At 45.1% G+C, this 13,055-nt stretch overlaps 2 protein-coding genes across 2 annotated transcripts in view; one reads left to right on the top strand and one right to left on the bottom strand.

Moving 5' to 3' along the window:
• Positions 1–9,223, bottom strand: part of ATP6V1C2 (ATPase H+ transporting V1 subunit C2) — a 268,763-nt gene extending 259,540 nt beyond the window's left edge. Inside the window, exons 1-2 of the mRNA XM_069235932.1 lie at positions 9,035–9,223; positions 6,423–6,586 (exon numbers count right to left, since the gene is read on the bottom strand). Of these exons, the coding sequence (XP_069092033.1) occupies positions 6,423–6,551 (129 nt within the window). The 5' untranslated portion in view covers positions 6,552–6,586; positions 9,035–9,223. The remainder of the gene's footprint in view (positions 1–6,422; positions 6,587–9,034) is intronic.
• Positions 9,224–9,814: 591 nt separating this feature from the next.
• NOL10 (nucleolar protein 10) overlaps positions 9,815–13,055 on the top strand; it is a 644,646-nt gene continuing 641,405 nt past the window's right edge. Inside the window, exon 1 of the mRNA XM_069235931.1 lies at positions 9,815–9,955. Coding sequence (XP_069092032.1) covers positions 9,890–9,955 — 66 coding nt within the window. The 5' untranslated portion in view covers positions 9,815–9,889. The remainder of the gene's footprint in view (positions 9,956–13,055) is intronic.

Here is a 13,055-nt window from a genome sequence, read left to right as displayed (position 1 = left end):
TGACTTTCCTTTTTCAAATCATTGCCATCAGATTTGTTAAAGCAATGGTGTAATTTGAAACAAATCAAAACCACAGCTAGTAGAATGTGCTGGCTGAAAACTCAACAATGAAAATATGCTACCCAAGTGTGACACGAATCAGCAGGCCATGCTATCTTGTCTTTTACAAATTCGTGCTTTACATTGCCTTAGTTCAATAGGATCAACCTGAACAGACCTAGACTACAACTCCCAGAACGCGTTAAGTTGCTAAATAAAAGCTCATGAGTGAAGCAGTGTGTACTTTGTGACATGGAGCCATCTGACAACCTTACACTATGCTTGCACTAAAATAGTGGAAAGGGTTAATGCATCTGCTGTAGGCACATGTAGGGCAACTAACTGCAGGTTCAAGCGTACGGTTAGCTGATTACTACAGAACTCACTCTGTCCCATGTAAACATATCAGACAGAATTTTATTATCAACAAAATGACTTCTAGTCCATCCTTACTTTTTAGCCAACAACAGTCATCAGTGCTGTGCCTAGTGTTAGTCCATTTTAATCGTAAACTGAAACTACAAGTCCCAGCATGCTTGTGGCTTTTGGTTGACAAGCAGGCCTAGTTAGCTGAATGTCCTTCTAATGGCATGGTGCCAGCTGGAAACTCGGGGTCATATTTATGGCCAAGTCAGACAGTGCAGCACAGCAAGTCACCTTGCTGTGCTGCACTGCGTCACAGGGAAAGGGAAGGAATGCGCCGACTATAAGGCAATACGTGCATTCCTGCCTTTTCCGCTGCGCTGGTGCCCTTTAGGCTGCCTAGCACCAACGTAAGCACCTTTGCCTGTGTTGCATGCACGATTGTTCATGTGAAGGAAGGGGCCTCGTCCTGCACAAAAACTATCCCCTCAGGCTTTTTCCTCTTTCTATGTGAAAATAAACATATTTCTGCTTGTTACGCCTCTCCTGGGGAGGCTTATCTTTTTGGTGCATTCCCAGATTTACAAGTCCTTGTAAATCTGGGAATGCGTCAAAAGCCAATGATGTTGTATGGGAACACCCATGGAAATGCCTCCCTGGCATAGAGTAAGGTGACGCAGCAATTTGCACTGCATTACACTACTCGTGACTTCATAAATCTCAATTTTCATTTGCATCACTCTTGCACCAAGTTGCGTGGTACTAGAACGATGCCAAGGGGGCTCATAAATATGCTCCTATGTTTCTAGAGTTTTTATCTTGTATCATTTACATTTCAGTACTGGTGTCCTGCACTTTGAATGCTGACATTTAGGCCCTGATTTATGTAGGCGTAGCCATTCTAACGCCACATTAGCATAATTTTTTTACACTAGTGTGGCGTTAGAAGGCCAAAAACGCTGCACCATTTTTACAAAGTGGTGCAATGCTTGCATTGCACCACTTTGTAACCCCTTACGCCACATTATGCCTGCCCCAGGCATAATGTATGCAAGGGGGACATTCCAGCGCTGGGGGGGGGGTCGAAAAAATGACACAAAGAAAGCTATCATATTTATTTGCGGCAGATTCATCTGCATTTTTAACAACTGCTGAGAGAAGGCGTTAAAAAGAGGCTCCCATTGGTTACAATGGGCCTCTGGTTCCTTTGCAGGATTAGCGTCAGAATTGTTAATGCTAATCCTGCAAAGCACCGGACTAGCGTAAAAAATGAAGACGCTGGTCCCTTTGACTACCGCCACAGTGTGCCATATTTTAAATATGGGGCACACGTGGTGGCGTTAGGGGGTGCTAAGGGGCGCAAGAAAAGTGCCTCTTAATCTGCCACTTAATCTTCAAGTACCAGAAAGCAGAGTGTTGTGAGCTAAACTGGTAGGAGTCGTTTAAATCTGAGAACACACAGTTAGCCAGGGCTGGGTCGTTGTTAGGATTCAGACTAAAACCCTATCAGTGCTGCCATGTGCAACGCCTCATGTGGTATTTCCATCCATTCCTGGCTTTGGAACCACAGTCTTGCCTGTGACTTCTGCATTTGCGCATCCCACTCACACCACAGGCATCTTGTGATCTGTAAAGCACTGGCCTGGAATCTGACTGGCTCCTGTGGTCCGCCATTGGTAGGTTTAGAAGTCACTGCTCATGGCCCTTGTCTACATGTGGAAATGCCATGATGACGTCTATTGTCACCACAAAGGCAAACGTCTGCGCACTTGTGTGTCATTGCAGCAAAGAGGGCCGGACCCGGGAAGAACGGAAGAGGAGTCTGATCCTCGTCTACCGCTGTGTGTCCTCGAAGCTCGCTGGTGAGCAGTGTGGAACCATGTACCGCTCCGCGGGGCTCGCTCTCTCCGTGCGTTCCACCAGAACACCAGCCAGCGCCTAGAAGTGAATCCGTTCACCAGCTCTATCAGTGCTCGAAATTGATAAATAGAAGTGCAGGTTACCTGCTTATTTCTGAGAAGTGCCTGTACTCTCCAATTAAAAGTGTTACGTTTTTCTTGAGAAGTGCAGGTACTCTCCCTCCCAAAATAAAAAGAAAAGTGCCGGTACTCCGTATCGGACAGTACCGGCCCATTTAAAGCACTGATGCTGCTCTGTCCTACAAAACACATGCCCATGATATAGGTGCCTAAAAGAAACACGGGAACCACGGCACAGTTGGTGTGCCTGCCCACACGAGATTTCAGATAGGAAAGCTCAGATGGCCGAGCACCTGCTCCAAAGAGCTTGTGCAAGGGTCTCCCTGTTACTGTTGAATATGCCCGTCGTTATTTTGTGGGTTAAGCAAATACGCAGTACAATGTTGGAGAATGAAGAACTCGGACCCCTCTCATTTACTTACTGAATATTAAGTGTGGACATTTATTAACGAGCCGTATTACTGTTGAATATACCAACAAACACCTGCTGTGGGGGAAGAGGACAAGAAAGGTTCTGCAGGAAGGAGCAGTAAAATACAGAACTTCTGCACGTAACTGCCAATCAAGCATCTGAATACCATTCTAGAAGGTTCAAATGCTTAGTATAAATACCCAGCCCACAGGAGAGCTGTGTAGTTCAGCTTGGCGTCTACAGTTTATCCAAGAACATTTTTGTGTCATTTTGTGCCTCTTTCGCCAACTCAATGCCCTGCATACAAGATACTGAGAAGTTTCTTTGCCAACTCCTCCTCACAATGAGTGACAATATTGGGGATAAACCATGCTCTTCCTTCCCCGTCCACACATTTTCAGCCACGGCACCTTTACACACATGCCTCTGTGCACTGGCCAAGCCAATGTCTTGCTGACCTGTTGGCTTTACCAATGTGTTTTGCCGATGCTGAACCAAATGTCAACCTGAACATGTTCAAAAATCCATCTTGCCTTCTGCAGAACAGAGCGCAAGCACCGTAAGAAATGGGAAGCATATTTGTCAATAATTGGAAGCTCACCACTTCCCCTTCGTTCCAAACCTTAATTTCAGTGAGCTAGGTTTCAGTAGGTAATCATTTGTAAAATGTGGTGCGTATCACTCTGGGATCAGGGGACACGAAGTGTCTGTGGTTACGTGCAGTTGGACAAAGACGCAAAATGGCACTGTGCGAACGAGCGCGTAATGAGGGAATAGCTAGTTGTGTCCCATCAGAGGTATAAGCACTATATGGCAAGGGTTCTTAATCTTTTTACTTCTGTGGAGCCCCACTGAACCATTACTGGAGTCTGAGGGCCCCCACTGAGTCTTTATTGGAAGCTGGGGACCTTCGGCCTACAATGCACAAAATGCAAGAACAAGTATACACCGTACAGATGTTCAAATATAGAAATATTTTGTTTACTTCACAATCAAATACAGAAAAAGTTTTCACATTTCTAATTGTGTTTGTTTCTATATACTTCATTAATGTAAATGTATTAATGTTCATATTATTTGATTTTGTAAAACAGTTGCGGATCTCCTGAGTAGACCTCGCGGACCACCAGGGGTCCCTGGACAATAGGTTAAGGACCACTTCTGTATGGTACTACTGCTGTGCTCTTTCAAGAGGGGGGAGAAAAAGATGGTGAGAACAACATGGAGCACGGGGGGGTAGGGAGCTGAAAGAGAAAGGTAAAAGGAGCACAGAGGAACTGGGTGGGGTTAAAAAGCACAACAGAGAGAAAGGAAAACAGCATAGAAGGGGGAGTATTTCGAGAGGTATAAAGCACGAGATGGGGAAAGGAACATGGAACAAATGGGATGTGGGGGTAAAAAGCACATAACAAAGAGCAACAAGGAGTGAGGGTTTTTTGCGGGGGAGATGAGAGACAACGCAACACAGAGTGACAAAGAGGGGGAACTCAGGATGGAGACAACTGGAAAACACATGCACCCTCGTGTAGTGCTTAAGTGGAAAGAAAAAGTCTTTCCCTAAAAGTGAACAGTGGAAGAACACAAGAGGCTATGGTCCGGATAAGGAGCAGGCACAAAATAGCCAAGGCAAGCCATTAAATCGGAAGCAAGCAAACGGCAATGATAATAGTGGCAACCTAAGGGAAGGCATTTAAACCCCCTGTAAGGTTTGATAAACTGGCATAGGTTTCTGGCTACGAGGCACCTTGTGATGTCTGGTAGGCTCGACCGAAAAATGTGTTGGTGTCGTTTATACATGTTGAAATGCAAGTATGTTAAGTACTTTACTCTTTAATGTCAAGTTCTAATTACATTCAGTAATAATTATAGCTTCATGTGGAACATAGTATACTAAAAACTGTCACAAGATTGTCAATTCACTGAAATGCAAGGGGGAGTGGAAATGACATCAAGCACCCTTTGCGATTCCATGTCATCCCGTGTATGGCTCCTTGTGCCACCGCTGGACAGCGCTCCTCGTATGTGCCCCTGAGTGGCTAGCAGGAAAAGACAGGTTGGGAAATATACCGCTAAATATGGCTCTTAAGCTGTTATCTTTTTGTTGCCTTTCGGCACCCTTCCAGATCCCTTAGACCAATGGTAGCAGCTGAAGTCTCCCAGCCGACTCCCTTGTCTATACAACAGCCATGAAACTTAACAGGCAATGTTGACAGGTAATGTGAACGGCTAGCTGGGGTAGTAAACATGATATGCTTCTATGTGAAAGTAGGCGAGCGTCAGAGTGATCTTAAGTGGCGCGTGGCAAGTTTACATCACCCTACCTCCACCCCCAGTCACGAAGTTGCATAGATGCAGTCTATATCTTAAGTATGCACAGTTCTATGTGTGTGTGCGTGTATATATATATATACACACACCCCCCCGTCCCTCCGCCGTCTGCGTTGTATGTGTCAAAGTACTCAGGTATATATCTTAATGCCTATTTACCATCTGTACTGTATTTCTCAGACTATATATGTATATATATATGTAAATGCCTACCTATCACAGTGAGAGACATATATATCAAAATGAAAAATGATGACGTTGTCGGTATCTTAGTAACAATTTCATTGTTCCACATCTTTACTTTTTCTTCATATCTGCACCTGCGGCAGGTGGAGTACCGCTGCTGAACACACGACCTGTATGCGAACGGGGCCCTGCTCAAGCACTGCAACCTTCATTAAGGAGGGAGGGGGTAAGGTCGACGAATATATCATTGAGGAAAAGGCCTCTTTTTTTTTCTTTTTTTCTAGCGGTGGTGTTCTCCTTTTGAGAGAAGGTCAGCTGTTTTTTTTCTACCTGACCACAGATTCGCAGTGAGAAGTGTGTTTTAGCTAGATGTCTCTAGAAAAATGTTATTGCATGGGTAGGCACCGCCTCGCTTTAGAGAGCTGCACGTTTCACGTCATGTACCCACACACCTTCAGCATCTGCCCTAGCTAGAGGTAGAAGTTGAGCCGGGGACACCGATGACCCACCCTTCCGGTCATGTTTCATAATTCCTCTGCTAACACTACAGCCTCAGGGAAGAGCTCTCGGAGCACCTGACCCCCCTGGGCTGGAAGTGCCTTTTAAAAGACACAAATGTATACGCTTCAAAGAAGCCGCTGAAAGTCCACGTAACTTGTCCTGTCTCGATCTCTATGGGAAGTCTGAGGTCAGCATGGGTGGATGAATGGGTTTATGCAAGTAAGAATGCATGAATGGATGCATGAATTGATGCATGATTCTATACATTAATGGACACCATAATGGACGGACACAACAGGCCCATGAATGGATTTCAGGCCATATGAATGAACACGTGAATCAATACTTGAGTGAATTCATAGACAGATGAATGAACGCAGGCCTAATACAATAATGAATAAAAGCATGCCGCGATTGAACGATACACGAATGAATGCATAAACCAAAGTAATGAGTACAACCACGGATACATGCCTGTACATGTGAATGAATTACTCGATGAATGAACGCGAGGGTGCGTGAAATACTAAACCATTTTTAGCATGAAATGGTCCGATATGCCAGTCCAGGGGCACCTCTAAGCCTCCCCCCAACACATACACACAGAAACCTACCTTCAGATCCGGGATAACGAATCTGGAGTTGGTAGAAAGGTTGGACTTGGAGGTGACCGTGTTCATTCGCTCGAGGGCCTGCAGATTGCTCTTGTCCCCAGGAGTGGATATCAGCCAGAACTCCGACATATTGACGGGCAGAAGCACCCACGACACTGAAATCACTGAAACCCAAGAAAGAGGATGTGAGAACGACTCAAAAACACCCACAGAGCAGCAGGGAAGGCTCGGCCCCTTGTGAGCGAGTCATGCGGGCTCCCGGCCCTGGGGTGGGCAGCGGAGCTTCGCCCAGGCGTCCTACCCAGAAGCACTGCTTACTATGCCAGTCACCGAGCAGGGGACGGGCCGAGGCTTCCAGAAGCCTAAGAAACAGAGCAACGTCAGATAAGCAATACGAGCAATGGAAAAGATTCCCCAGCATGAAAATATATTTACATAAAGGTTTTGATTAAAAAAAGTGCATGCGTGCACGCAGCTTGGCACGTTACATAGCGAAACCACGCACTGTACGTGGCAGTTAATAAAGTGCATGAAGTAAATGAAATTAACCATGTAGCACAAACGTGTAGAAAACTAGGCGAGCCCTCTGGGAGCTGTGTAGAGCGGTGTAGTTCCTTCCATATTTATTGGAATGGTGTTGCATCCGGCGTGCGTTTTTCAGGTGATGTTGGGCTGTTGTAGTGTGGACCGTGGGGTCCCCTGGGGGAATGTGACATTTTAGGCGGCGAGATTTTAAGACAAAAAGTGGTAGTCGGTTGGCTAAACAATCGGAGCATTTAAAGGATGCTGTTATGTGGGCTACTCGAAAATAAGAGCTTTGGCCTGAAGTGGCTAGAGTAGTTCTCACCTCAAGGCAGGGACATTAAATGGGGACACTTGCTATCAAGTTTAATGTGGTGTCACATTCAACGTTTGGTGAGTTGCCTTTTGGGTATATATACTGTTTTTAATTGTATTATATTGTACAGGCATTTGTACTGTGCTATCCTACCTATTGTGAGGCGCTGAGTACTTTCTGGGTGGGCCAACCGTATGTATATAGCACTTTATACCCTGGTAAGGCTTTGAAGTGCTCTGATTTGCACTAGCATCTAGGCGCCCTGGAGTGTGCGATTGAAAGGGCGTTGTTTTTTATTTAGTCTCTTTGGGGCTTGCTGGGCGAGGCACATGAGATTTGATGAAATGGTGAAAAACATGGTGTGGGTAATGTTCCTGCGCATTAAGTATGTGGTGTGGCAGAGGGTATGTTAATAGAAACAGTAACCAATGTGGGTACTTACCATCTTTAGCAGTGGACAGTAGCATACATAGAAGCATGATACCACCAACTATAAACAGGCATTTGTCTGATGCCTAAGGACGCATTGGACATCTATGATTCTTAACACAATGTCTGGGGCATGGTTTACTATACTTTTACTTGTCAGTGACTACCAAGTCACATGTACCGCATCCTATAGGTTTAACTGATTAAAGAAATAGCTTTAATCTAATGTTAAACTATAGTTACAGAAATTTAGATTCAGCTCTTTGATGCATTCCGTATAATACTACTGTTGCCGGCAATAGGCTGATCCTCTGTCGCTGCTGGCTGAACTCATTATAATATTTCATGGTGGCTTAACAGTGCCTCCATTGGGTTAGTCCTCTAGTTTTTCTCGGGTAGCCTTAGTGTAAAGGTGAGTAGCTAGAATCTCAGTTCTACCGTGGGAGACATACAAGAAGTTAAGAAGTTCCATTTAACGCATTCGTATTTTAAATTCAGAAGACAAACGTACTTAAAGGGATACTATTCAGCGTATACTGTGCCGTCTCTTCTGTGGAATCCCCCTGCGTTACACACTAGTGCTTTCAAACGACGATTTCCTAGTCTGAAACATTCGTTACAGATTTTGATAAAAACGATTTTACTCTACCCAAATTAGCGGCACCATCACTACATAATACAAACAATTAAATATGTAATTTCTTAGCAGCTAGGGAACTCTGGCACTCAGATTACTCGCCCAGTCTGTTCTGTATTACTGAGGTAAAACACACGGCTCATTTAAGGTAAAAGTGCACGCAGGGATACGACTAAAACATACTGCTTTTTGCTATTTATTTGCGAAAAATTAGCCCTCACCCGACTCAGCATGCCCCACGTTATTAGAGAGGCGCAGGGTATCCGTTAAATGCAGGTGGCGTGGAAGAATAACGTTGTGCACCTTCTGTTATAAAAGTCATTAAAAACCGAAAACATTGTTTTTTATTATGTTTTACATTTTGGAAACTATTTATTTTATTCTATGAAAGAATAAATGTTGAATTGATTTGAAACTGGTGCCAGACCTAATCACCACGAATCCAGTCAGTCAGCCTTGCAGCAGGCGTATGATTGTGAAGATGTTCTTGGTGATGTGATTACTTGCCAACATAAGGCAAAGCGCCGACGTGACGACAGAGTGTGGAGGATTTGGCTATTGTGATGCATTTGAGAGAGGAATATTATAGGATGTATAAGGTGAGCGCCCCACCATTAAAGTATGAAAACTTTCCCTTCTGAATGTGGCGCGTCCACAGATTGGCATGGCGATGTCTCCTCCCGTTAGCACCAGTGGATCAGTTCCTACCTTATTCCGAGGAAACTCTGTCATCCCAGGTGCAGTTACTGTGCTGCCGATCTGTACAGTGTGTTGGCTCGGGTGGCAGAGGGCGAAAGTGCCTTAGCTGTCAGGTTACAGTGTTGGCAGTTCTGCTTTCCCCAGAGTTTTCCGACCAGGCAGTTACAGCACTGACAACTCTGCCCCTGTCCTGCACACTTTATCCTAAGTACACCTGATACAAGGGGACCACTCTGACGTCACCGCACTCAATTGTCTGGCGGCTCCTCACGATTTGCATATGGAGGAGGACCTTGGAGAAAGATTCAATGAGATAGTTTGTGGGTGTGTACGCCGAAGACGGCGGTGCTTTACAATCCAAGCCTCTCTTTGGTTCGTGAGTTGCTCGTTTCCTGCTCACTTATGGAGCTTTTCGCAGCTCAAGCATAAAGAAGTTGGGCCTTAATCAGTTGGTCAGGCCCAACTTAATTATTGGTGCAAAAAAGAGCATTTTTAAAAGCTATTTATAAAACGACAGTTACTAAGCATTTACAATAATTAAGTCAGAATAAAGATCACATACACATTTTATTGAAAAAATAGATTTTTATCAAGCATAATTTATTTTACAGATGTTAAATACAAGTAAACGCTGTTTCTCGTTAGTGAGAAACATTTAGGTCACTTTAGTTAGTGCCTTCACCCCTTTACAGCCACACTGACGTTCTTTAAAGATGGCCGCTCCTGTCGTAAGCGTTTCACAAACTTGCGGAACTGTTTCTCGTAGTAAGATATTTCTGCGCATGCGCTGCTGTATGGCAACAACGTGGGTACAGGGCAGCGGAAAAGTTGCAGCTGCCTGTGCAGCTTGAGAGTGTCGGCAACATGCAGGTATCCAACGTGAACGACGTAAAAATCTACAACTTAAGCTGCGGGAAATCTCTACCAGAGGTGAGTCTGTGTGATGGACCTGGCAGAATTGTAACCCGCTGCATCCTTTCCTTTGGCACTCACCAGTCTCGGCAGCCCATCACCCACTTTCCAAGCAGCACAAATAGCAGTGACCATCAAATACCGGTCAACATAACTTCCAACCAGCCAACCATTCACTTCTACGCAACTTCGTACCGCTCTTTTACTCACCTTACCTGTGACTACATTTTAGCAGTCGAGGGTTACCGTGGAATACTGTATTTGAGTACTATGAATCGTGGAGCGCATTTGTGGGGTTTCGCAGGCAGTCTCAGATGATATAACACGGTTGGACTTTGAGGTTGCAGAGTGTGATTCCTCTGTCCTATTGTATTTGTGTTCCACTTCCTTTACCACCTCCTGGAGTAAACCATGGCTGCACGCTAGTGCCTTTGTTGAGAAACAGATTTACAAAATAAATAACTCGGATCTTCAGGTGGAATGTAAATACCTCTGATGCCCAGAAATTCCAGTGGTAAATATCAGTGCCAACCACAATTCTGCCCAGAAACTGTTTACTGCAATTGAACCAAAAGTAAAGCTTTTTAAATGTACTTATTTCGCTTTTCCATTTGTCGAAATATTTGGAGAGGTTAGATACAGAGTCAGTGTAGGTAGCGTGTCTTATAGGATAACCATGACAGTATTTCTAAAGAGGTGAGTACGTTACTGGGGTGGTTACGGAACAAAATTAGATGTAATCCGTGGGTTCGTTTTAGACATGGACGTTTTAGACATTTGTCCTTTAATCTCGGCTTTATAGCTACATTTAAAAATACTGTAAATAAGCACTGTATTCTAAATCTGGGGAGGTCTCACAATCTAGTGGCATTTCACTGGAAAGGGCAGTCATTTGGCCCGGCCATCAGAATCACTGCCACCTCTGTTGTGGTCAAGTGGGCTAGTTGAAACTGTGGAATCAGGAGAAATGTTTTTTTTTTTTTTATTTAATCCAGGCCTCCCTTTTTCCAAATGTTGTGTTCTTGGGCAATCACTTTTTGAATGTGTGCCTCAGTTCTGTTTTTTTTTTTGGCAATTATAGGATTATTAGAAATCTCAAAGTTGCAAGTTGATGCATGGTAAAAAAAAATAGCAACTGAATATTATCTCAGGGGTGAGGGGGACTGCACACATTCATGACATATTCACCAGAATTCAATATCATGGCAAATTTATAGCCCGTTAAGCAAATACTAGTGTGTTGTAGACTCTGGTCTCCTACTTTAACACGTTGTTTGATCTTGGGCAAATCATACTCTCCTGTGCCTCTGTTGACTACTCTGACAATATGTGAACACTCTGAAAAAGCCTTAATGAAATAAATAAATTCCAAAGGTATATTCCTAGAACACAATCCAGTCATGGGGGTTGTTTAATGGCAGGTGGCCACGTTCTGCATTAGACCCTGTATAACAGAGCATGCTCCTTAAGTTGCATTTTGCAAGATTCCTCCTGTGCTGCAGCTCTTTCATCCTAGGCTCCATTAGTCACGTCTGTTACAACACATATAAAGACTTGCAAGTTCCGAGTTGAACATCTTCAAAGTGTCCTGCCTGGCAGCTCCAGTCCTCCCCTTCTCCTTGACTTGTGAATGATGAAAAGGACTTTGTTTTCCCACAGTAGCTCATTTTGGGTAGCAGGAGAGACCAGCCAAAAGCTGAGGAAACAGATCAGATGACCACTCTATATCTGAGTTGTAATTCCCATGCTACCTTGTGGAGCTATCCTTGACTGGCCGCTAACATACCCTTCGAAAGTCAAGTGTACAAACTTGTTGAAAATTGGGTTTCTGGTTGGCTAGGGTATGCACGTAAGCCAGGCAGAACCCACCAACTCTAGTCAGGACGAGGGGGGTCACAAACCCAGGATAACCCCTGCTTACCCCCTTGGTAGCTTGGCACGAGCAGTCAGGCCTAAACCGGAGGCAATGTGTATAGCGTTTGCACAACACACATGACACACTCTCCCTACCAGAAAGGAAACACAACACCAAGTTATATAAAAATGAACTGTATTGTAAACAACATCATTAGACCAAACAAAAGATGTCAATAATACCCTGCTACTCAAGCAGTCAGAACATTAGTCAGCATTAGTACTCTGCGAAAGCCAGCAGTAGTCACATAAAACACATAGGTTACTGGTATTCTGCAACAGAAGCAGTAGTCAGGAAAAACATTACTAAGGTACTGCATATGTCATAGTATCTCCATAAATGTCCATCAGAGGAACATCATAAGGCCATAGACACATCGTCAAAAATGACTATATCATAGTAACACACGATACAAAAAGGCCAAGACATTATTGAGAATACACCCTCACCCATATTATCCTAGGGGCGGTAACCCCATCCCCATAGATGAGGCGTAGGAGCTCCTCTGCTGGAATAATGGGGGCGGGGCTGGGGGCATCCACTGAGGATCACCACCCCGGCCTGACACCGATGCTGCAAACAAGAAGGGGATGGCCCCGGATTGGGGGGCGATCGGTAAAGTGACTGGGCCGGCATGGGACCTCCGTCGAGGCTCTCCCCCCGTTCCAGCCAGCCGTTCTCCTCTTTCTGCAGCACCCCTACCTCGGGGCTCATTTCTCCCCTGCAGCCCAAGTCTTCTGGGAAGGGGACATGTGAAGAGAAGGAGAGGTGGCTCCGGCAAGTCCTGTCTCCCTACATCGCAGAAGACCACATGTCTCCTGTAGTTGCACGCCAGGTGGGACGAGCCTCCTGGCTTGGAACCCTGTGTATCCCCAAGTTTGGCCCTCCAATCCCCAAACTGAGGATGCTCCGTCTTGAGAATCTTCTACCTTCTCCGCCGGCTTGGCGATGGCCCCCCCCACAGACTCCGACAGTGGACGTGTGCTTGTGCCCCAGGGGCACTATCCACAGTGCTTTGGACCCTGGGGACACCCAGCAGAGCACGGTTGCTCCGGGCTTCATCTCCTCGTGCCCTGGTGGTATGCTAAGAAGTGCGTTTCGAACGTGTAAGTGTAACCTGGGTCTCACCGGGTGTAAAGAAATGGCTCCCTGTTGCAGTTACCCCCCACTTTTTGCCTGATACTGATGCTGACTTGACTGAGA

Source organism: Pleurodeles waltl, chromosome 5, assembly GCF_031143425.1.
Source record: "Pleurodeles waltl isolate 20211129_DDA chromosome 5, aPleWal1.hap1.20221129, whole genome shotgun sequence".
Classification (NCBI taxonomy): Eukaryota; Metazoa; Chordata; class Amphibia; order Caudata; family Salamandridae; genus Pleurodeles; species Pleurodeles waltl.
Note: the sequence above shows the minus strand (reverse complement) of the source record. Positions and strands in the feature narration are given on the sequence as shown.